A 27,316-nucleotide genomic window follows, 5' to 3' on the forward strand; every position below is an offset into this window, starting at 1 on the left:
AGTCCGCCTCATTCAATGTCACTTGCCTCGAGGACGAGTGTAAGTAGCACTCCACAAATGTTTTCATCCGATTATGAAAGGGCGCCGAGTTGACCGAGCATTGTCCTCCGCATTTCCCCCACTCGAACTTAGTCGAGTCGAGTTGAATTGAGTTGAGTTTGGGTTGAGTTCGGTTGAGTTGAGTTCCGTTGTTGCGTTGCGTTGATGGCTTAAATTATTGTTGGTTTGGCACTATCCGTAAGATAACAATTGTTCCCCCCGTTGGATATTCTACTAACCCGCTAGACTGCCCGAGCATGAATGAAATTGGGCAAGAGCTTTCGTCCTGCACTTACAATCACGAGTATCTCCATCGTATCTCCATCGATCCAGGTTAAGTCGGGCGGCAGCGAAGTGGATTTGAGACAGCGGAATGCCAGTATCCGGAACCTCTTCGCTCCCACGCCCGGTGAGTTGGCCAAGCGGAAAGAAGCCCGTCAGAGGAGCCGCAGCCAGAGCAGCTTCTCGCTCCAGAGAGTGGGTCAGGAGGGGATTGGATTTGCCGCTAATGGGACTCCTGCAAATGGGAGTGGGTCCCGGGATGCTGAGCAGCTGCAGCTGCTGCATCGTTCCACAGGGAAACTGGCCGGCTGGAGCAATGGCCATAGCTTCGACGATGATTACGGCCGGCGAGCCGCCTTGGGCATAAATCAATTGCCAATGACTGCGAATCAATCGGCAGTGAGACAATACAATGGCCAGGACAATGCCGAGTCCCAGCCAAGCCCCAACAATGGCTGCTGGCCTGCGACGAGTGCATTTGAATTGCCAATGAGGCCGACTCGCACTCGGACCTTGGCTCGGACTCGTTCTCCGGCGGAGCACAAAAACTGGAGCTCGACGAGCCAGGTGGAAAATTTTATTAACAGCAACGAGCAGCTGCAGCATCAGGACCCATACCAAAACCATCGCCAGGACATTTCTGTTGACTTTGGTAATGAAATGACCTGGGGCAAATCTGCTGAGAAATCGCTGCCATTGAATCACCTGAGCAGCATGAGCCCGAGCAGCCGACAAGGAGGATTTTCCCAGCAGGACGACTGGGATTTCGACTGGGAGCCAGAGTCAGAGCCCGGGCAGCGCGAAAGTTTGCACAGCCAAAGGTAAATTGACAAAGGGCCAAAAAGGAAAAGGAGAGGCAACTAACCCGACTGCGTTTAGCTTTTCCATTTGCCCCTTCTCCCACTGATTTCCCCATGCGATTCCCTAAACTCCCGCAATTTGCTCAAGGAGGATTGGCCACGGCGACCATGTAAATGATGCAAGCGTGTAAGCCAAGCCAACATTGACACCCGCGCTTTTGGCCGTTGCAACAGTTTGGCCATCATTTGCATATCGAATTGCAGCGCGATTGATTGCCGTTCGATTGGGTCGATTGGTCGATTGTCGATAAGGCAAGCTGGCAACTTTTGTGTGTAAGCAGCTCAAGTGCAAACCGCTCTAATAGCGTGCTGGCAGCAAACGAAAAGCAACAGCGAATCGATCAATAAGTCGGGTCTTTTGTTGCGATTCTCGTGCTTCACCGATGCGTGGCAGACCAGGTCACAGGCGGGGCAAGGCAGCTGCCACGGGGGAGGGGCGGTTGGATGCACCGAGCGTGTCATTTCAAGCTGTTGCACAATCGCTGATTTGCCCCGAGTCGAGCGGGTTACGCATTTGCTAACAACAAGATTACGAGACGGGGGACGGGGTCTCCTAGGACCCAATCATGCATTGCATATCCGGATAGCAGTGGGGTTTGTATACTTGCAACACCGATTCAAGTGCGGTAAAAATATATACAATACCATATAACCCAGTTCAATGGCCTGGTCGAGGGCTAATTGAGCTGGAGAAAGGTAGCGGAAAGGTATTTGTCAAGTTTAGATTGAAAGTGAGTTTGATTTATGGCCGGCAACCGGTGGCGATAACCTAGTTGACTTTAGAATGACCCAATTAGTATATTTAATTGGTTTATCTTTTGGCCTTAAATATACTTGTTAATAAAAAATAACGCAAACATGTCAATTAACGTATTTTAGTTGAATAAAATATTTCTGAAATTCTATAAATTCAATCAATATTCCAAAATAAATAATACAACGGCATGAAATTAGTCAGATTCGCGTAAAGTCAACATTTTGTTTACACATAACAGAAATAGGTGAAAATATAAATATATAGAGCCATCTGTTTTCTGAGAAAATAGTCAAACACCAATTAAAATCACATCCGTTTCAGGCATGGCATTGAAATGTCACAAAACCAAATATAATTTAACAAATAAACCAAAATGTAATACAAATAAAAATTGTGTAGGTATATCTCCAATTTGTTAGTACTTCTGCTAAAGTAAATAATTTGTATAGCCATTATTCATTCTTAATTCTTTGTGACATGAGAACTTATATATTTTATATAATCAATTTCTGGTTCAGTAAGGCCACAGATTTCTATATGCAAAATCTATGAAAATGTTTAACATACTTGCTTTACTTTTAACCTTTTGAAATATTTGCATATTTATGACAGATAAATACTGTTGTCTAAAGCTTTATTTTGTAAAAATAGTTTAGGCCAAGTTGCATTTAAGCTGTGCAAAATATTTGCATATTGACAGATAAGTGAATACTTAACTTTTCCCTTTCAAATCTTGTGCATCTTGTGCGCTCTAAATTATTTTGCACTTTTGCACCCAAGCTCATCGCCTCCATTTTTGCTTTCTTTATTTTTTGCCGGGTCCCTGGTAAATGTCTGATTAATAAAAACAAAGCGCAAATTGGAAAGGAAATTGCTGTCACTCACGGGGGCCGCTGCTGATGTTGCTGTTGTCAGCAATTGCATTAAAACGATGCCGCTGATGTTGCCGTTGGTGTTGGTGTTGCTCTTAGTGTTGCTCGTGGTGTTGCTGTTGCCCCTCTCTCTCAGTGGACTCCGACGATGCGGCGTTTAAATACACCGCATGAGTTTAATTTAATGCAACGCAGCAGTTTTATCAAGCAACAGCAACAACAGCAGCAACAAACTGCGACGACAGCAATTGCCGCTGACTTCACTCGCCATGTCATCCAGTGCTTATCGCTTCCCTCACCGGGAAATGATAGGGAAAAGGCGCGTGTGTGTGACGCTTTTCCACCTCCACTTCGGCATTTCCCCCGCCGGATTACGTATGTGCTTTGCATTTGACTGCCCATTGATGTTGCCAACGCGGGGGATGCCGTTGTGTTGCCAGGCTGGGTGTCTCTTTAGCCGAGCTCCTTGTATGTCTACACACCCACTCGAGGCACACCCATTTACACTCACTCCGCTCTTGTCTGCGCTTAACCCCTTGGTCATGTCTCTCCCTCAAAGCCTGCGACTGTCAAATCATCTCGTCATGGATATGAGCAATTGCCGGGGATTCCCTGGGCCCATTCGTTACTCGCCTCTTTCCTCGCCAGCGCCAGCATAGAAAATTGGCATGATATGTGATTTGATTGACGTGGCTCCTTCTCAGACATTTTCGGCTGCCTTTGTTTGGCTCTGTCATTTTATTCCTATCAGCCCGGCTCTCGTAATCAGCAATTTTTGCCTACCAACTGCAGAATTTGACGTTTAATTTGCGAGTTGGGTTACGTCAGCACACCACAGCACAGTATATGTATATGTCGGTAAAGGGCCGTCAATCAAAGGGTATTGCATTCAATTTGCAGCTTATACAGACATGGACGCAGACTCGTTTATTTTGGCCACATTTAATGCAGTTACGGCCAGCGTTGCCAGGGGGAAAATCAACATTTCGCCCACAATTTTGGGTCGCAGCAACAGCAACAGCAGCAGCGGCAGCAACAAGCTTCGTTAACCGACAACGGCCACTTTGCAGGTCCGGTTCCTAGTTCCTAGCCCTATTCCTACTCCATGGCCAGATCCTATTCCACCGACCAGCTCTTCCTGTTACAGTCACAATTCAAATTCCGACTGGCCGGGACTCGAAACAAACTCGTAACGGGCTGCATGAAAAATATGCTTCATGCTACGTGGCCCAGCAAAAACATGAACAATAAAAATGGAGACAATAAAATAGGACTACGAAGGGGCAACTTGATGGCACTAGCAACAGAAATAGCAACAGCGACAGGACAGCAACAGAAACACAAACATCGGCTGCGATAACAGTGGCTGGCTACAAGAAAAAAATGGCTGCTGTCGCATTTCCGGTGCCAGTCAAAATGGCGGATGCCGTGACGCCGCTACCGACGCCGCTTTATGAATAACCCAGACACAAAATACGAACTACAAAGCGTCTCAAAGGTTCATATTTTCGAGGCTTGTTATGGTTAGACAGGCGAGGCCAAAGAGGGTTTGGAAATAGTTGCTAAAAGCAGCAGCCAATTGAAAAATTAGTTCAGCAGAAAAAATAATAAATATATTAATAGCCATTTTATCAAAACACTCGAACCTTGAAAAATATTATTTTATTCATAAAAAAAAGAAATGCAATTATACAGACAAACTATACAGAAAAAGTTTAACTAATGTAAAATCAATACTTGATTTCATATTAATTTGTTCTGCAAAAATATATATGAACCTTGACTGGTGTTCTTTTTTTTTGTAGGCTTTTGGCTTTTTAATTAGTGAACGATTTCTGAACAAATTAGTTTGAGTGTTATCATAGATTTAAAATGTTAATAAACAGCAATAAATATAAAATCAATCAATTAAAGTTCACAGATTTTAATTGCTATTTAAAGTTGTTGTTTATGTTTATTTAAAGTTGTGTATATGAATACGCATAAAGCATGAAAAGTATTTAAAATAATTGTCATTTGATTTCATGAATATGAATATTTTCCATTTGGGACTACATATATACTCCTGGTGGTAGTTTTTATTTCACAATTCTCAATTTCTTCCAGTGCCTTTGAATAATATAAAATCATATTTAAATTGTGATTGCCAATCACGAGGAGTCCATATCGCACTAACCTCCACCCTTGAATTTTCATTGGTTATTAATGAATTTCTCTTCCCGCTCTTTTTGCAGTTATCGACCGGCGGCGGTTCCGGCAGCGGAGTCAACGCCGCTGGCAGAGCGCCTGCAGCGGTTTCGATACCGCCAGCAACTGCAGCAACAGCAGCAGCAACAAGGGCACATCACTGATAGCGACGCTTACAATAGCCCCTACGCCGGTCAGTTATCAGCTGAACAAATAGGCGTTGCAAATTCGTGGAGACAGCCAGTTAGTGGGTTTTCTGCAGTCGAGGCTGGGGAACCAGCGGAGCAGGAGTACCCCGACCTAGAGCAAGAACCAAAGAGAGATCTAGAGCCAGATCGCGTGCTATATCCCGACTCGGAGCCGGAGGACGAAGAGGCAGCGCCGAAACGGCGTATTGTCATCAGGCGGCGCATTGTGCGCAGCACCAACACCGCCAAATCCGGTGGAAATACCACCTCGGAAACTGTCGGTAGCACCACTGCCACCGAGGCTGCCCGGAGCACCGCCGACAAGTCGGGTGCAGGTGGCGGCGGCAAAAATCTTGGCTGGCTGACTAGGCTGCGCAGCTTTGGAGCCAGCAACAGGAAGAACTCCTTGGAGACTGCCGCAGCAGCAGCAACACTCAGTAGCAGCAATCACTCCGCAGAAGGCAGCAGCAGCATCAGCTGCAGCAGCAATCGAATCATGGCCGTCCTGCGTACCATGAAGCTGAAGGAGCGCCTGGTCATCAGCCTGGGCGCTACCTTGGTCCTGCTTACCCTGCTGCTCATTGTGGACGTGCAGATGGACTTTGGGGTGGCCAATCGCCACCTATTACAGCAGCAGCACCAGAAGATCCGGCTGGGCAACGACTACGATGCCACGGGCGCTGGCGGCGGAGGTGGAATGCTGCATGAGTTCAAGCGCAAATTCCTGCAGAAGAGGTAAGCTCGTATTCCTAGGTGAAATCTGACCCACATATATTGCCAAAATCCTGGCATTAATCACTGATGTTCGATTTCTAATAAGAGTTTGAATTCCGTCTTTGAGAGAGGGTTGAGTTACAAGTTACAATTCGTGCATGTGCAGTTATTGGAACTGATATCCACAAAATTAATGGGCAAATGTGAGGTTAATATCGTATCGTTTCCTTTAAAGGGAAAGACTGTACTAGGCGCCATTAATAATATGTTTAATAAAGTAAAAAGCTTGTAAAAACTCTCAGAAAAGTGTTAGAAAATCAAAAGGATCGTAAACTATATAGCTTTTTTATTTAGTATTCCCAACTCTAACCAACAGGGCAACCTTTAGCCATTCCTGCGGATTAAAAATTATGCACAAATCGCAAACGGGGCCGGGCCATTGACTCGGGCAAGCACCCCCGGACATCAACACAGCCCCATACAGATTTACCATCCACGATACCCATGGGCGCAGTCCCCTCTGGCGACTGAACACGGCAGTGTACATAATTCAATTTAGCAGAAATGCAACAAAAGTTGCAATAAAACTTGGTTGGCCCGGCATTAAAACGTAATTTGCTACAAAACATAAACCCAGGCCAGGGCGAACTTCTTGGAAACTACAACAAGAAGCCAGAAGGAGCAGAAGCCGAAGCAGGAGCAGGAACAGGAACAGGAACAGGAGCCGGGTTAATGCCGGGTGCCATAGAATATGTACAGAGCAAGTCGCTTTACCTTTGTACACTTCATTTTTTTGCGTTGCGTGTGGTAAGTGGGTGAAATCGGGCGAAATCGGGTGGTTTGGGGTGTCGTCCGCCATTTCGCTGCGGCTGGCGGAAGCCGAGTAATAAAACATCAAAATGACGCAGCAAGGCGCAAGGGAAACTGTTAAGACCATCCTTCCAGGTGGGCAAGACCTACTCCCAGGTGCAGTAAACGAGCCTGGACCTATACCATCCCGCTTCCTCTTTGTTTCGGTTCGGTTCCTTTTCATTCCGGGAACATAAAACGCCAATGTTTAGCCAGTAAATATTTAATTAATTCATAAGCCGCCTGCCACCGCCCGTAAAATGAATGCCTTCGGAAAATGCTTTCCCGCATTTGCTGCGTCTGAGGGATGCCATCCCTCCAAGGCTCCCTCCGAGGCTCCTCCGCTCCAGCGCCCAGCTATCTACTTATGCGCCCTGGCAAATGCAAAATTATGATGCCTCCATGCACTGAGTCGTGCAACGCGGCTGTGAAGCGTAATAAATTCTATTTAAGCATCAAATGTTTGCCCGCCTCCGTCTTCTGAGTAGAAGGAGGAAGCCACCCATCACAGTTCCCCCGATTTCCCGGCTTGTCTCCTCCTGCTGCGCCTGCTTGCCTTATAATTTTTTAATTATTTCATTAAAAACTGAAAACTGTGGCAGCGTACTTGGCAATGCTGTAAATGCTGTGTTCGTCGTCCCAAGAAGCTCAAGTAAAATTCATTTTCAGTGATGATTCGCGTTTTTTTGGGTTGTTATCAATCTTGATTTTTTCGTGTTTTCTTGGCCGAGAGATTCTCTCAACCCTTTTAAATTAAATTATAAGCAGAGGGATTTCGAAAGATACCTTTGTAATCTTGTTATAAAACTTACAGTGTAAATAAACTCTTTTAAATTACAATTTATTCGTAAAACAAATTCCTTCAGTAGAAAACACTTTATTTATTCAAGAGTTAAGGATATGGTGATAGGAAACACTCCCAGGGATATACCATTACAGTTCCGACTAGTAGATTCATTAACCTTATGTCAGGACTAACTGTGTACCAGTGTCATCGCTTACGACCTGCATAAACTTCGAACTATGATCCTGTGGCCGCTTTGCCATTACAGTTGCAGTTGACTGGTTAATTAACCGCAGCACATGGGCAGCTTATGTGGGCAGCGTTACGCGCACCACGTGACACTTTAATGAGCAAAGTTTCGCGGGAGTGTAATTAAGTGCACGCCACATCGATCACCGGTAACGAGAACGAGAACAACACTATGCTTTCATTGAGGCTACGCACACTACGTATTTAGGGCCACTGTCTGCGGCAGAATCAATTTTGAACGAACCCCATAAATACGCGAACAAAGCGAGGACCCTTCCTGCTTGGTTCTAGGGGCTGGATGCTCCGTGCTCCGTTCTCGTTCCTCTTAGCTCAAAGAGAGATTTAAATACTTATTACCCCATAAAGTGGCATTATGCGGCTGCCAATAAAACGCGTGAAATCTGCGTTAGAGCGCAAAATTCTTAATAAGCCCCGCGGGCGAGGTGAAAGCCGCTTTGCCGTCATATATTGTCTCATCCCATACCCTTGGGGAATGTTGACAGCTTCTCAGGCATTCAGCCATCCAGCCATTCACCCATCTTGCCATTTTGCCATTCTTGTCTCTTGGCCTATCTGCTGTCTTGGCTCAGACGTCGGCTGGCAACTGTTAATTGAAAAAGTTTTTGCATTCTCCGGCACATGTGCACACCTGTCTGACTGACGGATAAGGCAAGGTGGAGTAGAGTAGGGCACCAGGAGGGGCAGTGGGCCAGCTGTGCTATATTCCGTAGAGATTTCAGAACTTTTGCAACAATTAAAAAATGTATAAAAACGACAATTTACCGAGAAACTCAAATTTCAAGATTCGGGTCTAATGATGTGCAGCTTGCACCCGGCTGAAGAGATGTCATTTGGCTTAATGGTCACACAACTGCCACATAATTCCGGCCTTTCTCCGGCTACGAGGATCTCAGGACCAGGACCTCTGCATGCTAACGAGCCGGGGACCAGGCTCGGTTATATCTCAAGCATTTCGCCAAGCGCTGCCAAGAGTCAAGGCTAGCAAAATGGATGCAACAAATTCTGAAACTTTAATTCATTTTTCAAGCACGCTTTTTGTCTGAAGCAGGCGCTGTCTAAACGGCAGCTGATTACCAGCACACGAACCGTGGTTCCATTATGCCAAATAAAAGTATTAAATATATTACATAAATTTAAGTACCACAATTTATATAGAAATTTTTATTCAGACTAGAAAATAACTATAACTTCTTAAGAAAACATAGAACTTTGCTTTTATTTATTCTAACATTTGTAAAGAGATAGACTTGCCATATTTTAAATGTTTAAATTTAACTTATTGTAGAAAATATCCTCTCCTTAAACGTAGAAATGGAAGCCATAGTATATCTTAGGGCCATACCAACCTTGTCCACCACTGTGCAGCCCCATGTGGGATGTGGGTGGGCCTCATTGAAGTACCTGCAATTCCAGTTTATTGCAGTCAAGTGAAGAGTCTCATGTGTGTGTCTGGTGAATGGGTCTGAGGGTGGCTGCTGGGCTGGTGGTTGTTCCAGCTCGTCTTAGATAAACGCAACTAAAACTCGGGCTGACAAAGTTTTAGCTCACCTGCAAGTGCAAGTGCGTGTCTTTAGGAGCCTGGCCAGGGGCACTTAGTTGCTCTGGCTGCTCTGGTTGCTCGATGGCTGCCACTAAAAGGCAGTCGGGCTCTTGGGAACTGCAATTAGCAGCGACAGCCACCCCATTGTCAAGTGCCTCCGACCCGACGACCCTCGGGTGCCCGCTAATTATGGCGTTTCTTTCGCAAACTCACTTTCATGCAGCTTCTTTTAACACGGTTACTTTTCCTTTTATTGCAGCAACTCATCCGGCTCGAAGGAGGCCTCCACGCAGGCGGCGGCAAGTCAGAGCGGCGGGGCAACCAGTGGCCAGGAGGCGGCAGCAGGAGCCTCCGGGGGAGCGGCCGGACCCGGAACGGGGGCCAGCATCCCCACCCGGAAGCCCACCCCGCACGATCGTTATGCGGATCTGCAGAAGCACCTTCTCAGCGACGAGTACTCGCATGTGATTGTGGACAACGCGCCGGATGTGGGACGGGACAATCCCACGATGGCCGAGATGCTACATCGCAAGGCCAGGTGAGTGTGGTGCATAAAAACCAGGAGCCAGTAGCCAAGAGCGACAAAAAAAATTCAATTTCCCCTGGGCGGAAGGACATAATGCTTACAGTTTTTACCTGGGGCCCGGAGCCACTTTGCCCGGGTACGTGGTAATTGATAGTAGAACGGGGGCTTTACTGGCAACTGGAAGTGGAAAGGAAACCGGTTGGGGGAGGGAAGAGGAGAGACAGTTACAGCACTTTTCGGGCTTCAACGGAATTGAAATGATTTTTATTGAAATTTACGCTCCATTTACGTGACACATTTACGTTTTAGACATTTAACCACCCATCCCGGATCCTCCCCATCCCAGACCCACTCCATTTCCCCAAGCTTTTTGTGCCCAGAGATCTTTATGTGCATGTCTCTATCTGTCGCTGGTAAGTGTTGCCTGATTGTTGTTGCCGCCGGCAACTGGTTTTCTCGGATGAGGACCCTTCCCCTGCCGATAACACTGATGAGAGTTTGCCTTGTCTCAACGCGGCGTATGCGTAATTTCGTGCGAGCACAATCAAATAAAAGTGCAATAAAGAAATCAATGTGGATTTGCAGCACCCACCGCTCCCTACGCTTATCTCCGTTACCGTTTGGCGGAATCTCCCCCTTGTCGGTTTCTCGTTTCTCAGTTCTGGGTTCTTCCCCGCACACTTGAGGCAGCAATGAAATTTATTTCGTCGAGTTTTCATTTGATTTTCTTGCTCGGTAATCAGCTTAGTTTTCTCCTCCGGCATCTTGCCTCCCATCCCATTCCATCCCACCATATCCCATTCCGTCTTTTCCTTTTCGGTCCCCTTCCATCCTTTTGGCACACTGCTCTCTAGTAGCGTTTTTCGTTTGCTTTTACAATGAACAGACACTCGAAATCGTTTTGGCAGTTTTTATCAAAATTGAATACGTAGCGTATGAGTAATTTCATTTGCTCCACTAGTTGGCGAACATTGCCCCAGCTGAAGTTGCACAAAAATTGGTTCAGCGCTGCAGAGAAGAGCGGAAAACCGGCAAGGGTGGGGAAAATCGAAAATGGGGGAAAATGCAAAGTCGCAAAAACTTGTCAAACTCAAGTTGTTGTTTCGGCTGAGGTGGGTTGCTGTCGGGCTGTAAGGGACCCTGCCTGCTGGTCTGTTGTCTGAGCTGGCTAAGTGTGGGCGTCGGCATTAGCATAAAATGCTTGATTTTCTAATTTATAGCACATCACCGAAAACCAAGCCGGAAAGTTTGCTACTTTTTTGTGTGTCGCACGTAGCAAAATGCAAATTTCATTAACAAGCGAAATTGCTGCCAGTAAATGTGCATGGTAAAAAAGGTGGCTGAGGGATTACGGCGGAAAATGCATCAAGAAGTCGGGATGCTCTTGCTGTTGTAGTGGCAACACCTGCAATTTTTTCAGGTTAAAATTTTAAGAAAGTGAGTTTTCCACTTTGCAATTTATGATTTGTTTTATTATTAAACAGTACATAAACATAATATAAAAATTTAAGCTAAAAGGCATTTAAAAACATTCACAAATGACAATATTTCTAACGAAAAATCTAATGGAGAACTAAAATATATTTAAATGATCTTAAATAAAAGTATTTCGTCAGATTCAACTGCAGCTATAATTAGTTTTATCCCCTTGTAATTGTTCTACCTAAAATGGATATCAAGATCTGTGAAATAGGATCACGTCACAACCCAGATGCTGAGGCTCCTGTCTCCTGTCGCCTGTCGTCGGCTATATCTCATTAAAATTCTGTCCCTACATGCTCGACGATGTCTTTTATCTAACAGCCCACCATCACTCCGCCTTCACCTGCGGTTTACTCAGCACTTTTTGGCCCAATGCCCGCACAGTATGCAACGCAGCTCGGGTAACTTGGTAGCCCAAAGAATCCGAGGAACTGAGAATGAGAGGATGGGTGAAAGAAAAAATGTGACAAAATGCAAATGCGCCTAAAATTACCAGATGAGATATTGCCAGCGGCAGTGCTGAGGAGTCAGGTGCACCGGGCGACGACTACAAAAGCCTGTCCGACATTAGCCCGGCTATATAATTACGGCAAAGTTGCCGTACTACCACCACAACGCTGATTCAGCCAAAAATCCTGGGGTCGCGACACTGTCCTCCAACGTCTTGCGTTTAATTAGTATGACAAATTTTTAATTAGCCTGCAATTGCGACCGCGCTCAGCGGCGACAGAAATCTTATTTCGAGCGAATTACACCCAGCTTAAAAGGAGAAACACAAGAAGTTTTAGCAGCTGTCGGTCAAAATGAGAATGCCAACGAATCCGGGAAAAGAAAATGCACTCAAAGAACTTTTAATATGCCAAAATTAGTAGAAGTTTTTAAGAGTTACTTTGGGGCTTTTTCATGACTTATTTAATTCTTAGAAAGGTTTTATTATATTTATCTGTATGCTCAGAAATATAAATGGAAAAGTAATGTACAGCATTTTTCCATTTGCTTAGAATATTATCATCAATCACTTCCTAAATATAAATATATCGAAAAATCATAAGATTTTAAATCTTATTTGCACCAGAAATTGTTCAAGTGTTTTACAGGATGCGGGAAATGGGAATGGGAATCGGAGAGTGCGCTTAGTAATAAAAGACTATGCTCAATGTCGACGAGTGTGTAAAACTCCGAGAGCTTGCTGACATCCCGGCGAAGTTTCCACTTCCCATCGGATTTTGCCGGGCTTGGTTTTCTCGGATCCCAGCTGCAGTTGGTTTGCTGTCATTGGTTTTAATGTTCGCGCTCTTGCCGCTGAAGTTTCAGGACCCGGCTACAATATAAGTTTAATTTCACTTTTCTCCGCCCCTTCCTTTGGGTTTATTCCGCGAACTCGGCTCAAAAGTGTCCGTGCTGCAGTCCGGGCTCGGGTTCGGGTCCGGGTCCGTCCATCTGGATGGCTCCTCGTTGGTCTTGGCGGCCGCAAAATTTCACACGCACAAAGTTTTTCCTCGTCTCCATCTAAGCAGCACTTTTGCGGCTCCGTGGCTGCGGCGGCCGGGTCGCAGCTGCCCGGGGAAAATGGGAAAGAAGGGAAACTTTACTGACATTTTCTTATGGCGAAATAATTGCGGGCTGCCGGGATGACGGGAATGGTGGGCGGGCAGGCAGGCAGGCTTAAGCAAAGGCCAGGACATGCCGGCTGACAGCTGTTATTATAGTACCCACTTGGGCTGGCGGTAGGATAATACCAGTACCAGTAGCAGTACCAGAGCACACGCCAGGACCAGCTCCAGCTCAGGCAACAATAGCAGCGGGAACAACAAGTGAGAGCCAGCCAGTCGGCTGAGTCATAATCCCGAGGCACAAAGTTTGCCTCGGACGCGGAATGTCTGCAGGTTGAGCTACGCCAATCCTGTGGCAATTGAAATTTAATATTTCATTAATTAGTAATTCTTATCGAAGCGTAAAAGTTGGTTTCCCCTTCCCACGAAGGTCGGGTCTTGAAGTATCATGTCTAACTATAGCTCAAGAGTAAGCCGTTAAATTAAAATACGCAATGAAGATGAGAGGTTTCAAGTCAGGGAATATTTTAATAGTTTTTGTAATATTTTATACATATTTCTTGAATATGAAATTGATAATTATAATTATATAAAATACAAATTATAATTATATAAAATACAAATAAAATCAAACTTTTTGTGACAATTTTACTATTAAATAATTGTGTCTTAAAATATATTTTAATATTTTATAAAAAGACTTTAACACCTACACTCCTTCGCTATCTATACCTCATTCATTAAGTACAAGTTCTCGGATAAAGATTACAGTAAACAAAAGCCTTGCTTACAGTATCCTTTTCCATCTTTTCATGTTTACATTAAGTGCGATTCTGCTTAAGAATTTCAAGCTGTAAGCAAGGTTTATTCCTGGTCGCAGTTTTGCAGGCCCAAGGACGCAGGACTTTGCTCTACCCTGCCCTGCCCTGTCCTGTCAAATTGTCAAACCGAGCGCAATTAAGCTGATTGGTGAGCGTCATTCAGAGGAGCTTTGCCTGCCGTCCCGTCGTCCGTCGCTGACATAAATAAATTTAATTTCCGCTAAACATAACTCAAAGTAAACTTTTGACGCAAGTAACCGCCAGGAACGTGCTGGAAGGGATTGGAGGAGGGCGCTGTTCTCTGCTACCAATTATATGAAAATCTCTTTTCCAATTATTTTTTTATCGTTTCTGTTTTTGCTGCGGTACGCTGTTGTCAACGTCGTTGAGTTGTCAACGCTTTGCATAACAAAGTTTTGCGCGGGCTTAGGCCACGGCTACGTTAGGGCTGGATTTAGGGGTTGTAGTGGGGGGTAGGGGCGGCTTTAAGGGGGTGTAAGGTGGTGAAGGGAGCTCCAACCTGCGCTCGGGCGGTGGTTGGCTGTCACTGTGGTTGTCAGCGTTTGTTAGCCACCATGTGTGCGAGTGTGTGTGTGTCCTGGGCCACGTGTCACGTGCGCTTTTGGCGTGCCACGTCACAGCCCCGCCGCCCCTATTTTCCCTATTTCCCTATTTATACCCCCTACAAATGGCACACCTTCCCCCCCGTTTTCCACAACGCCTTCACTTTCTCTTGTAATGCGATTTCTGGCTTTGTTGACTGGCGGCCGCTGCAACTGATTTACGTGACTCAATTACTAAAGGGATTTGAATTCCGTTCGGCTGGTGGCCTTTTTTCTGTCTCCTTGTGTTTCCCTGCTAACCCAAAAAGTGCAACAGCTGGCCAAAGCGATTGGCCGGGCATTTACAAGCCACAGACACAGGGCGACTCAATTAGGTTGTCACCGAAGGTTGCACAATCTCAGCATCAGATGTTATTTGACTAAAAGCAAATAATTTTCAAGGCAGTATTTATTTACTTTAAATCCTAGTTACCATAGAAATCTTCTTTCATATATTTTTCTTGATATATTTAGCTTCCTTTATGAATCTAACAATTGTCAATGTAAAGCCATTTTCAAAGGTGATGACTTGTTTGCCACCCTGTACAGCCCTTGGGATTGATTCCTCCTGCCTGGGGGCTCCACTGTGCACAAGCCGGCGCTAACCGCAGACACACACAATATATAGCCACTGTGGACAGCGGCCAGTGCTTAGTCAATGTCCGGATCGGGCTTCATCAATTACGCAGCTCCTGCTCCCGATTCAGCTGCTGCTGCCGCTGCTGCTGCTGCGGATTCTGTTGCCACACCGCAGTTGACAAATGAAACATGAGCACAAATTTGACTTTGCCTTACGTAATTCCTTTGTTTCCTTAGCCTTTTCAAGGGAATATTTAAGGAATCAAAACGTGAGGGGATAAAGAAGGTTTATGGAAGTAAATTTTGCTCAGTATATTTCTTTCTGATCTAACTTCCCCAGAAATGTATAAGCAATGTGTATTGCTAAGTATGTCATTCTATAATTTTAAAAAAAGATTTCCTTTGGTTTTTTGCTTGTTTTTAGTTTATTGAAATATAAAATAAAGGTAATCCATTGATACATCAAATAGAAATAAAAAAAATTTCTAAGAAAACCTAGAAAATTCTATTTTTAAAGTTATGCTTAGGTTCCATAAGGTGCCTAATTCCATTTCAAACCTGCTGACTTGGCCCTGGCTTGGACTCCTGATAAGGCGCTTTTCTTCCTGGAACTACCAAGTAGCACGTGAATCTGACTTGAACCCTCGTCAAGTGTTTTGGGCCTTCTTCGGACTGCGGTCGCCATCACGGCTCATGACAATTGTCGCCTGGTTGTGAGCACTCTTATGCCGGCACTTTAAATTTAGCTGTCAGGCGGGCAGGAGCACGAACGGGCGGAAGGACGATAGGACTGAGGAAGGAAAGGGTAGGGTAGGTCTGGGCTCGGGCAGGAAGTTGTCACCGTTTCCATAAAACGCTGAAATATTGAAAGTCATTCGGGGCACAAGAAGGCTGGCTGCCAGACATTTGTTTCCTTCCTGCGCACAAAGGCCAAAGGCAGCCAAAGGGGTTGGCACGAGGGCAATCCGGAGGAGCTAGGCAGCATAAAAAGCGTTAAGCGTTGAAGTATAACAGACGTCAGCGGGCAAATTATGACTGAGCAGGAACAGGAGGTGGAGGTGGAGCATGAGTAGGAGTGGAAGGCGTCTGTCCTCGAAGGACAATGAGTTATGTAGATGCCATTGAGAGCTGCCAAGGGGGAGAAACGGATATGACTTCATTATCGTGATAAACTCGGTGCACAATGGAGCAGACATTGCTGCTCATTCCTCATTTTTGACTGACCAACGGCGGCTTCGCATCTAGGATTCCAGTATAGAGTTTTGCATTTCAATTTGTCACGAGTGCTGGCGGGATAAACTGCTGTTGCTGTTGTCGCATTGCATCGGTCCAAGTAAACGGCTAACGGGAAAGCTAATGCCAAAGGAGAGCACTTTGCAGCTTAAATTCTGGCAGGGCTCTTAGTGCTTAACCAGCACAAATTGGACTAAATCCGGAATCCGAAAGCGTAACTGCAAGAGCTTAAGACAAAAGCATTTGCCATGTGAGCGGCACATGTCAAAGGGAGACCAAAGCATAATCGGAGAGGAAAAGATATTTTCTGACAATTGCCAGTCTGGCAGCAACAGGGAAAATCGACCACCGAAGATTACAGCTGATGTGTGCAAGAGCAGCTCGAGCAGCCTGAGCAGCTTCGGGGGGCAGGCGGGTGTCTTGGCATTTGCAAACCAAATTGTCATGACAGCGGTGGAAAAAGCCGAGCAGGGAAAAAGGGGCATTGCTTTGACAAATCAATGTGAGAAATCTTGATATGCAGCCCCCAAGGCATGGCATACTTATGAGGGAGCCCAAAAGACCCTTGAGGCACTAGTACACTTGGAGAATAAAAATAAGTATTTCTGTGACAATCAGTATAATTTAAAAAAATATATAAATAAAAGTGAAAACTAATCATTTTAGAAACCCAGAAATATTATTTACTTAGCCAGTGAAAATGTGCTATGGATTAGATTAACCAAAGACCTCTTAAAGTAGGTAAGGAAGGTTTAGACTACCTGAGAATACAGAATAAATATAGTCTTAAATTGAACTCTTTCTCTTTAAGCAACATTTCAAGAGACCAAAGTGCATATCTCCTATGGCGTTACGCCTCTTGTAATTTGACTGCCTTTAAAATAACATTCTACTCTAGTTTGAAAAGTTCTTGAAATTTAATGGTGACTTTTATTCCAAGTGCAGTTTCTCGGAGACTGAATGCCCTTATGGCTTCCTTTTTTTTAGCCTGGAAACGACAGCTGGCTCATGGCTGTGATGCTCGATTTTTACTTACATTTCTAACATTTTGTTGCCCTTTTTGCCTCTGCGACTGCTACTCTATATCTGTATCCGAACTTCCATCTCTTTGCAGTGCAAATGCCAGCAATTTGGAGCGCTTCCAATTGCGCATCACGAAGAAGGAGCTGTACGGCGAGCAGGACACTCTGGTGGATGCGGTGCTACGTGACATGATCAAGCTGCCAATACAGCATGTCGGTAAGACAGTCTGCTTCCGCTGCAATTGTGGGATTGTAAAGTCATAAATACCGGCCAAGTTTGTTGTACGGCACGGGGTGGCAGTCCAAGGCCTCAGGCCCTGGACTCCTGCGGGCTCAGCTGCACATTTAACTCAATTATGTAGAGCTCGGCGGCTGGTATTATTGAGGTGCCGCTTCGAAACTATTTCCATTGCAAAGTTTTTCCAGCGCATTCATTAAACTCATAATTTATTAATAATAAACTTTTAACAGCGAGCAGCTCCGAGCAACAAAAAGAAAACTCATTTGCAGTTAGGGGATGGAAGAGAACGAGGGGGGATGGGGATGGGGTGCAACAATGACACTGTGCCAGCATAATTGCTGCAACTTTGGCTTTGTAGGGCTGGCATTTATCACGTATACGCCGCGTACACAAGCAACTTCTTGCAACACAGAGGCAGGCATGCATGCTTTGGGTTTTAGACCAACTTTAAAGACATAATTCATAAGTAATACTGGGTTAGCAAACCCCTCTCTTACTCCCCTTTCGTGCCTGCCGGTTTCATTTGTTTGTTTTCAAATAAATTTTAATGAAATGCGGTTTGTGTGCGGCAGGATATTTGGTTTTATTTTCGTTTACGGTCAGTCTGCCTGTTTGTGTAATGATCAAACTATGCACTTCACTTCACACACCGAATCGCAAACCCGGCCAAGATGGTTTTTGTTTTCGGGCTCCTTTGTGCGGTTGCGTATGCGCCCATATTTGTGTGAAAACTTTGTTTCTTTTTGTGCAGAGCCCGCCCTTTGAGTGCGTTTTAATTGGTATTTAGTCGAGTGTAATTTGTTTATGCAATCCAGGCCAGTCCGCCGGTGATCGCTGGAGTGCGAATTCCATGAATTCGGCTTTTGCTTCAATTAATTTCGAGTGCCTGATTAATTTACATTCATTTTCTCCATGTCTTTCGCAGTGCAAAAGGAGGGCGGCACCCAGCTGAAATTGATCATCGAGTATCCCAACGATATCAAGGCCTTAATGAAGCCGATGCGGTGAGTTGAGTTTTTCCCCGACGAGAAAGCCCAAGGAAGATTTCGCAGTCTGTCGCCGCTTAATGCATTTGTCCTGGCCACGTCCGCATCCGATTTTCCGTAATGAATGCAACTTTTGCCCACTTGTCGACAACACTTTTCGCGTAGCTGAGTAAATAAAATTCCGCTTTTTATTCGCTGACTTTCCTGCGGCCTGTCGATGGAAATTCCACGTCCATTGCTGCCGTTTTGTGGTGGCACTTCAAGCTGCTGGCGAATTTAAAACATTCATGCACTTTTTAATGAGATTTAAACGCGTTGGCTTGGTCAATGTGCTGGTTTTCCCACCATCCCACGAGGAGAAGGAGCAGTGGCGGCAGGAGGTGGAGCAGCTGGTGCAAAGTGCAAAGTGTCCTTATAATGCCATTCATTTGCAATTTAAATGAAAGCGTTTTTTTTTTTTCAAATATATGTATTTTTTTTTAATTGCACTCCCTTTCGTGCTGCCGTGTAAGTAATTAAGCCGGCACGTAGCAATGCAGGTGCCCTCCGTCTCCGTCTCAGTCCCCAGCGCCGAGGCAAAGTCCAAAGTGGCCCACGCAAATGCATTAAGCTGGTGACAGAAGCCCGCAGTTTCTATTCATTTTACTCATTTTCCTCATTTCATTATGTTGCATTCGCAATCGCCTTTCCGCAGGTTTCCGAGGGACCAGCAAACGCTGCCCAACCATTTCTACTTCACGGACTACGAGCGCCACAACGCCGAGATTGCCGCCTTCCACCTGGACAGGTGAGTGTCGTGTTGTCTCGTCCCTATCGACATTTCAGCTGCTGAAATTCAACCGGAGGCATTCGAGTGCACAAGAATTCGGATTCCGGGCGGGAATCGTTCGATTGAATTAAATCTGCACGCGGCGTCGTGTAAATGTCCGACATACTTTTATTTATTTTTAATTTAATTTTCAATTATACGTAAATATTTATGGTGAGCGTTTCATGGATTGCCGGCACCGCAACAACAAAAACAGACAGAGAAGGCGGAGGGGGGAAATATATGCCTGGCAAAATCAATTTGAAATATTCAATTAGGCAAACACGGACACTGGTATTCAGTGCAGTTCGCTGAATAATCTGAGTTTCTGGTTTGAGGAATTACCTGAATTTAATTTAAAAATATATTCTGAATATTTCCCACCAATATCCGACATTCTATTGACCGATATCGCGGTTACATTGCCATTGAAAACGGGTTTAAAAAATATAAATTTCTCTGCCACATTTCACGTTTATGGCTCTTTGAAAGTTATATGTTTTTTTTAGGGCTTGACAAAGTAATCAAATTAACCAATTTGTCCGCAATGTAAGCCGGTCCCAGGGCCAACATTCGGCATTCAAATTTATAACACTTTTGACCAATTTGGATGCCTGACCCTCTGCGATTAGAATCCCAATAATCCTCTCCAACACACACACACACACACATACTGCCGGGAGCGCCCGGACACATGCTGAGGTCAGACCGCAGTCAATTTATGTTCATTATTTATGATGGCAGGACGAATAAAATATAAAAAATTTACATACACTTAGCCTCGCATGGAGGCCAAGGCCAAATGGCGCCATTAAATGATATTTAAGAATATTTTTCAAGCCTTCGTCCCTCCCGAAAGGGGCGAGAGCGCTCATGTAAATGATGTGGCCACATAACTTTCATTCCACAGGCAGATAGATATCTGTGCCCCTCTCATGGCTAATTAACCCGGCCAAGTGGCCAGACATGTCCTGCCGTAATTCAGACTGGAATATTGTCTGCATAGTTAGCAGCTGCTTGCGTTTGAAAAAACTTTGACAGCCAGGTTAATTGCCAGTCTCCACCCGCCGAGGATTTTTGAGTTTAGATAAGGCGTCATAACTTGTGTAATTGTTGTGGCTGCCATACGCACGCACATGCTGCCATTACTCCCACTACTCCCCTTACAACTTGGCCGGACAGTCCTCGAGCATTGGCCAAACTTGGCCCGGTCCAGGCTGTCAGCCCTCTAATGGAGTTTTTGGCCAGCGAGTGATGGAGTGGCCACGGGGGCGGCGGCGCGCCTGGTGGGTTGATATAAATTTATCGTATTTTCCCCGCTGACCCCAGGCTGCCGTCGAACCCCCAGACAATGAACATTCTTCATGTTGCCAAATAATTTCGATAATATTTTCTGGTCAGTCTGGACACCACACCCACCCGACCATAAATCTCCTGCGTGTGTGTGGGGGATTAAATTGAACCCTTTAAGATCCGGTGAGATTAACCGTGACTCAACGGAAAGATGACTCAAAAATCTCGGCTGGGGAAAATCGATGTATCTACGGGAGGCGGTGTCGATTTTGATTGATGAAAATTTGGCAAAAAACTGGCTTGGGTTTCACCCAATTAGCTCAATTGTTATGCGGTTGGGTTTCCTTAAATAAACAAAGAATTATTTTCCTTATTGTACTTTTTCCCTACCGTTGGTTGCCCTGACAACAATCCACAAATATTTTCCTTATTCTTGATTACGCATTCCGCTTCACACGCCGTCTGTGCCGCCGCCTCCCTGAACCATTAAGGAAAAGTTCCCTTGGTGTATTTTTATTTGGGACACTGAGGGGAAAAGTATGGTAATATAAGTAGTAATTGGGGATTTGGTTTTAAAGAATAAGATATATTAGTTAATAAAAGAGTCTAAATTATTCTATTAAATGTAGGGCTATTTTAACTAGTAAATGTAAATTAATTAATACATTTTTATAGGCTTCTTTTCCAGTGGAAAACATTTCTTTATTTGGCATTTTGTTAACCGTTCCTCTACACCCCTCTCTGGTTTCAGGATACTGGGATTCCGCCGTGCCATGCCCGTCGCCGGCCGAACGCTGAACATTACGACCGAAATTTATCAACTGGCCGAGGAGAATTTATTGAAGACGTTCTTTGTTTCGCCATCGCTGAATTTATGCTTCCATGGCAAGTGCTCGTACTATTGTGACACCTCGCATGCCATTTGCGGCAATCCGGACATGCTGGAGGGCTCCTTCGCCGCCTTTCTGCCCAGCTTTGAGTCCGGCAATCGCAAGGTACGTATCCTGGGTCGCAGGACCCTCCTCACCATCCTCATCCTCAGCACGCATGGGATTGGAACTGGGATGGAATGGGCTGAAATGGGACTCCATCTCGTGTCTGTGTGGACCAGCCTAAGTGGTTTTTGATTAATGCACGAGCGGCTTCAACACTGCCTCGGATTACAATTTATGCTCTGGCCGCTTCTTCGCTTTCATTACCAATTTCGGGCGCCTAACAAATCACTTTATTTAGTTAGTCCTTAAGCTCTCCCCGTGTGTGGTAGTATGTGTGTGTGGGGGGCAACAGGTGAGAGCGGTGAAAAGTGGTCACTGGGCAGCACGAGTTCCTAGAACTGCCTACATATAAAAGCTCTACCCCAGCCCGAAAACAACTCACTTAAAGCCCCGGCAAGCGGGTAAGAGGGAATTTTTAAATAGCCCTGCTCGGAGGGAACTCACTTTTAATTTGCATAATTTTTTTGTTTTTATATGCCTTTTATCCTTTGTTTGTTTGTCGGGGCTCGTTTTACCGCTTACCTTGCCACCACCACCACTCATCCCCCAGCCACTTCATTCGAATTTCATTCATTCGTTCGTTTGGTCGTTGAATTAAGAGCAGAAATATTGTATCAGTTCTTCAGCGTCTGGTAAAGCGTAAAATGGAATATAAAATGCAGGAGCCCGGGACTCGGTCGCTGGCGTTAATAAATTCTAGAGTCCACTCCATCAACATGAAAAAGTATAGGGGAAAAAAAGGGACAACGGCAACAGCTTTTAAATGCAAATTACCGAAAAATTAAAGCCCAGCCCCAGTCTCTGTCCCTGTCCCTGTGCCTGTCCCTGTTCAGACCAGCCAAGTCCAGTCCACTTCAGGACTCGGCTGTCTCAGTTTGCGAGGGCTATAAAAAGGGTTCATCTGCAGACCCTTCTCGCCGTCGTCTCCGCTACCCGCCCGAATCCCGGCCAGAATCAGTTTCCTCACAGATTTGCCGCAGCGCAGGCATTTTATTTTTAGTCTATTTTATACATAGATATATATTTTTTTAGTATCCTTGCCCCGAAGCCTCAAAGGAATAATTCTCTTTATTTCCCCCCTTTTTTTTTGCGGCTCGCTCTCCAAACAGTTTACAAGTAGAAAATGGTTAAGTGTATACTTGAGATTTGGCGTAAGGCAAAACTGTAAATTATGCACAAGAGATCATTTTTCTTTCTCCAGTGCCCACCCCACCCCCAGTCCGTTTTCCTTTTCGTAGCACTTTCCACTTTTCCCTAGCCCTTTTCTTTTTTCCGGCCCAGCCAAGTTCTATTTTCCCTGGCTGTGCGAGCGAACTGTAAACAACGGGCAAATTTTTTGTAACTGAACAGAATTTTAATTAAGTTGCAAATTTGATTTGCACGCTTGTTAAATGCTTTGGGAATCTAACTGAATGGCAAAGATTGAAAGGAAAGCCAGGGATAGAAGCTCCTGGAAGGGACACGGGAGAGCAAGCTCCGAGATGAGCTGAAAGTGAGTCCATTGATATGTTGATGGACAAATAATTGTGTGAATTAAGAGGAAGATTAAATGAGTTTTAAAAGAGAAAGGTTTTTATAGTTTTTATTCAGAATTCATTGGAATTAAATCACGTGAACACATATTTTATTCATTAAGAGCCATTTAATGCTTAAAAAAAACATTTTACTGCATACTTTTAAGCCGAGTAACAATTTAATTAATTTAACTTGATTTTAAATGCCGTCTTAAAATTGTAATCTTAATCATTACATTCTGATATTGTTTAACCAAATAACAAAATTTACTAAGAACCATGACGTCATAATAACAAAATCATTTTAACCTAAGCCACATATTTGATGTGATGTCATTAGTATTGATTCCATTTGGCATTCAAAAGCGATAATTGCTTTGAGGGCCAAGTTAATAAATAAGCAGGTGGAATAATCTATAGTCTCTGCTGTAGGCATGGATGTCATATAATCTTAAAGCACTTTCATCGCTTGACAGTATCTCGGGCTCTGCGAATTTATCAAATGCATTTAACGCGAAGCTAACAAAAATTGCAAATTGCTTGCCTCACATTCTATCTTTTTCGCTTCTTTGCCATTTTTCCCGCTGGTCTTATAAAATTTAATTTTGCTTGATTTATGCATTTTTTGTTTTTCGTGTTTTTTTTCGGCGACTATGCTAAGGGGAAAAGGGCAGCTCAGAGGGGGTGGTGGTCGGGTCGCCATGCCAACGCCAACTTACCTGAGTTTTCTGCTTTATGTTTGCTTCCTTTATTTTTTTGTAGTTTGTTGCTTTTCCCTCAGTTTGCATTTTTCCGCTCGTTCTGTATGTTTGTGTGTGCTTTGCCTTGCCCTCTGCCTGCGCGAATAGCCCCTGCTTCCGGTCATTACACCCTCCGTTGGAGAGAGCCTCCCCTTTGGAGCCTCCCGCTCAGCATAAAACGCCCAACGCGCCGAGCTTTTATTATGCATTTTTGTGTAACGCCTGAACCCACCCCAGTACCCCTTATTTTTAATTCTTTTATATATTTCATATATATTCTTTTTGTTGCTACGCCCGCCCCCGCTGCTGTTCCTGTTTCTGTTACCGTTCTTGTTGTTGTCGCTATTGTTGACCCCCGAACCCGAACTGAAACCGCGAACCGCTAACCGCGAACCTCCAACCTCCAACCTCGACCCTCGAACCACCTTTGCGCCCCAAAAACTCAGGGACGAAAGGTAAGTTGCGGTGGCCGCAAGTGAAGCGGGGCGAAAGTTGGGCGAAACTTTTATTGCCTGCCTTGGCCAGTGCGCCGGGCAAATAATTTAATTTAAGCAAAATTAATTTCGCCTGCAGTTGGAAGAATTCGCGAGAGAAGCAGCCATAAAGCAAAATTAATATTCTTATACATTTTACCCGAGTGCCTTCGAAGGGCAGCCGCTAAGACAGGCCTTGCCTGGCCTAGGAAGGCTTTCTCGGGGAATTCAGTTAGCCGCATTCCCGTATTCCGTTCCGTTTGCTGTTTGCCTCCAGAAATGGGAATTGATTTCCGCCAACCCTCTGCTCTTTATTTTCTCCCAAACAGCTGTGGCGGCATCCCTGGCGACGCTCCTACCACAAAAGGAAGAAGGCCCAGTGGGAGACAGATGCCAATTATTGTGCCCTGGTATGTATTCCAAGACCTTTGGCCCTACGCTTCCACCAGCTCCAGCTCTGGGTCCACCTCCAGCTCCCTTCACTGCGGTTTCTTTTATTTAATTTGCATTTAAACTCGATTGAAATGCAAATGTTTTTATTGTGGTCGCTGGGAGCGGAGGAGGAGGATGGGCAGCTGTAACTGGAGCTTTGGCAGACTTAATTAAGACAGCGCTGGCCGAGAAACTGCAGCTTAATTTTGCATTTGATTTTCCTTCCTTCCCTCTTTCCTTCTCTCATCCCCTCTCATTGCAATATCCACTTAGGTCCGGGACATTCCGCCCTACGACGAGGGCAGGCGGCTCTACGACCTCATGGACATGGCCGTGTTTGATTTTCTTACTGGCAACATGGATCGTCATCATTACGAGACATTCAAGTGAGTATTGGTCGGGCTGAGCCGGATGTGTGCACCTGGGTGGCTCCATGTCCTTGGCAGGGCAACTAATGCGATCGGTTTATTTCCGCACACATGGCTTTGTTGGCTTCCTGCCGCCGCCGGCACGTTGCGCTGCCTTACGTTACGTATGCGCCCCGTGTGCGCCTAAGCGCCTGCATTTGCCAGGGATATGCCAGTACCTGCATGCCAAGCAGCCGCCGTTTCAGATTTGGGCCGAGACCCAGGACCAGATGCAAATGCAGCAGCTGGAAAGATATTTCCAGCCCGCCTGCGAAAGGTTGCGAAACATCTCAGCCGTCGTAAGCCTCAGCCGACACTGCCGCACTGCATAGCCCCACATCATCGATGCCGGGGGTCCGGGCTTTGGATTTGGCTTTCGAGCCAACCTCCTCGTTCGCCAACTTGGCCCGGCTGGCTGGCTGCTAAATTGTTTGTTATGCAAAAGTGTTTGTTGGGCTTACGGCGATGTCATCGCCGGCACTTGGCTCACACCTTCATCTGCCCTGGCTCTTGATTCTGCCCTCTCTTCCCTCGAATATTCACCCACTCGGCCTGGCAATTATGCCTTCTTTTGGCGCCTGGGGAAAAGAGGCACCGGCTGATTGCAGCATTCACTCTAATTTGGGACGGCTTTCGTTTGCTTTACAGGGTCTACGGCAACGAGACGTTTCCCCTGCATTTGGACCATGGTCGTGGCTTTGGGCGTCCCTACCACGATGAGCTCTCCATCCTGGCGCCCGTACTGCAATGCTGCCTCATACGCAAGTCGACGCTCGTTAAGCTGCTGGAGTGAGTATATGATTACAAAACCAAAATATTTTAGAAATACAAGAAACTAACAAGAAAAATTTTAATACTTAATCCCCGAACTTCTTCAACTCTGTCCACCGCCAGGTTTCACAACGGCCCCAAGACGCTTTCGCAGCTGTTGAGCGAGTCGTTGAGTCAGGATCCCGTCAGTCCGGTGCTGTGGCAGCCTCACTTGGATGCCCTCGACCGGCGGACCGGCATAATCCTGCAAAGCATACGGGATTGCATCAAGCGAAATCCACCGGGCGACGTCGATGCGTCCGAGACGGACCTCTCCTCGTAGCAATGAGGAGCGGCGGCGAGAGTGGAACAACAAATCATCCTAGAGCATTAGCTTAAACCCCTAGCTGTTAGTCGCGTGTCCTGTGTGTTGAAGCAAAACAAAACAATACAATTAGCGTTAATGTTTGTGGCAATCGATCTTTGAAAAAGGTCAACGTCCTAAGTGAAACAATTCCCTGTCGCTCTGTCTGCACATACCAAAAACAAAAACAAAGGGAAGCCAGCAAATCAGCCGAGAGCCAAGAACGGAAATGAATTCACTCTAATGTTTATACTTTCACCTAGTTTTGCTGGGCAGAATGTCCCCTTCTGGTCTTGATTGGCAATGAAAATAGAGTACCTCCCACGCAATCGCACACCCCAATCACACTTAGTACTATCTTATACAGTGGGTGCCAAACATAAACAAGGACACATTGTGCAAACAACCCAGGAAGGAAGGAAATCTTAACATGTTGCCGGCGTGCGCCAGAAGGAAACTTCTTCAAAAGACTATAAAAAACACTAACAAGAAGAACTAAAACTGAAATGAAAACTACTGAAAAATTCAAACTATTTTCTAAATATTTATTTATAATTTTTTTCATACATTTTACAACTTTTATGAGCGTACGTTTTTCCTCGTATGCAAAGTGCCCCTCCAGTCCAGTCCCCCCACAGACCCGAGCCCCTCTTCTCAAGAAAAGTTGTTGCAAGTTTAGTTTGTAAGTCAACCTAACTTTATGATCGATATCAGGCGTAGCTTTATCCGATTCCGGGGGCGCATTGCGACGTGTCCGTCGGATCGTCTTATTAGTTAGTCCAATCAGTTCCAGCGAGAATCATGTACTTCACCACGTGGGAAACAAAACAAAAGAACTAAGAGAACTACTGTTAAAAGTCTAATGATTAATATTATTGCGTACATAGTTAAGTTACATTTGTTTTTATTATTGTAACGTTTTTCAATTGTACCTAGAATGGTTGCTAAAGAGCGAGCAGACGTCGTCTGCCGAATTTGTTAATTGGCCAAGAAGAGACAGGTAAAACGAGTAAGGAAACAACAACTAAATTGTGTTAGGATTAGTAAAATTTTAGTGAAAATTTCTGATGTAATTAATAAAAAACGTACCAAAGAAAATGTCAAGTTGTTTGAATTGAATCTAATTTGATGTGGAAATTTCAAATGAAAATCA

The 27,316-nt window shown here is 45.1% G+C and overlaps 1 protein-coding gene across 2 annotated transcripts; it reads left to right on the forward strand.

Annotated features, from left to right (window-relative positions):
- LOC108081139 (extracellular serine/threonine protein CG31145) lies at positions 1-27,261 on the forward strand. Of its 2 annotated transcripts, XM_017176168.3 has the most exons (12): positions 1-39; positions 373-1,142; positions 5,045-5,920; positions 9,602-9,880; positions 17,253-17,377; positions 18,327-18,405; positions 19,082-19,174; positions 21,240-21,483; positions 24,540-24,620; positions 24,916-25,028; positions 25,698-25,838; positions 25,944-27,261. In XM_017176168.3, the coding sequence occupies exons 1-12, from the start codon at positions 16-18 to the stop codon at positions 26,140-26,142; spliced, it is 3,024 nt and encodes a 1,007-aa protein (XP_017031657.1). In that variant the 5' UTR covers positions 1-15; the 3' UTR covers positions 26,143-27,261. The 2 variants fall into 2 exon arrangements, with proteins under 2 accessions (XP_017031657.1, XP_017031658.1); XM_017176169.3 differs by lacking the exons at positions 9,602-9,880; positions 17,253-17,377; positions 18,327-18,405; ... (4 more) ...; positions 25,698-25,838; positions 25,944-27,261 and adding an exon at positions 6,276-7,588.
- Positions 27,262-27,316: the final 55 nt, after the last annotated feature.

The sequence above is a fragment of the Drosophila kikkawai genome, chromosome 3R, assembly GCF_030179895.1.
Source record: "Drosophila kikkawai strain 14028-0561.14 chromosome 3R, DkikHiC1v2, whole genome shotgun sequence".
In the NCBI taxonomy this organism is placed as follows: Eukaryota; Metazoa; Arthropoda; class Insecta; order Diptera; family Drosophilidae; genus Drosophila; species Drosophila kikkawai.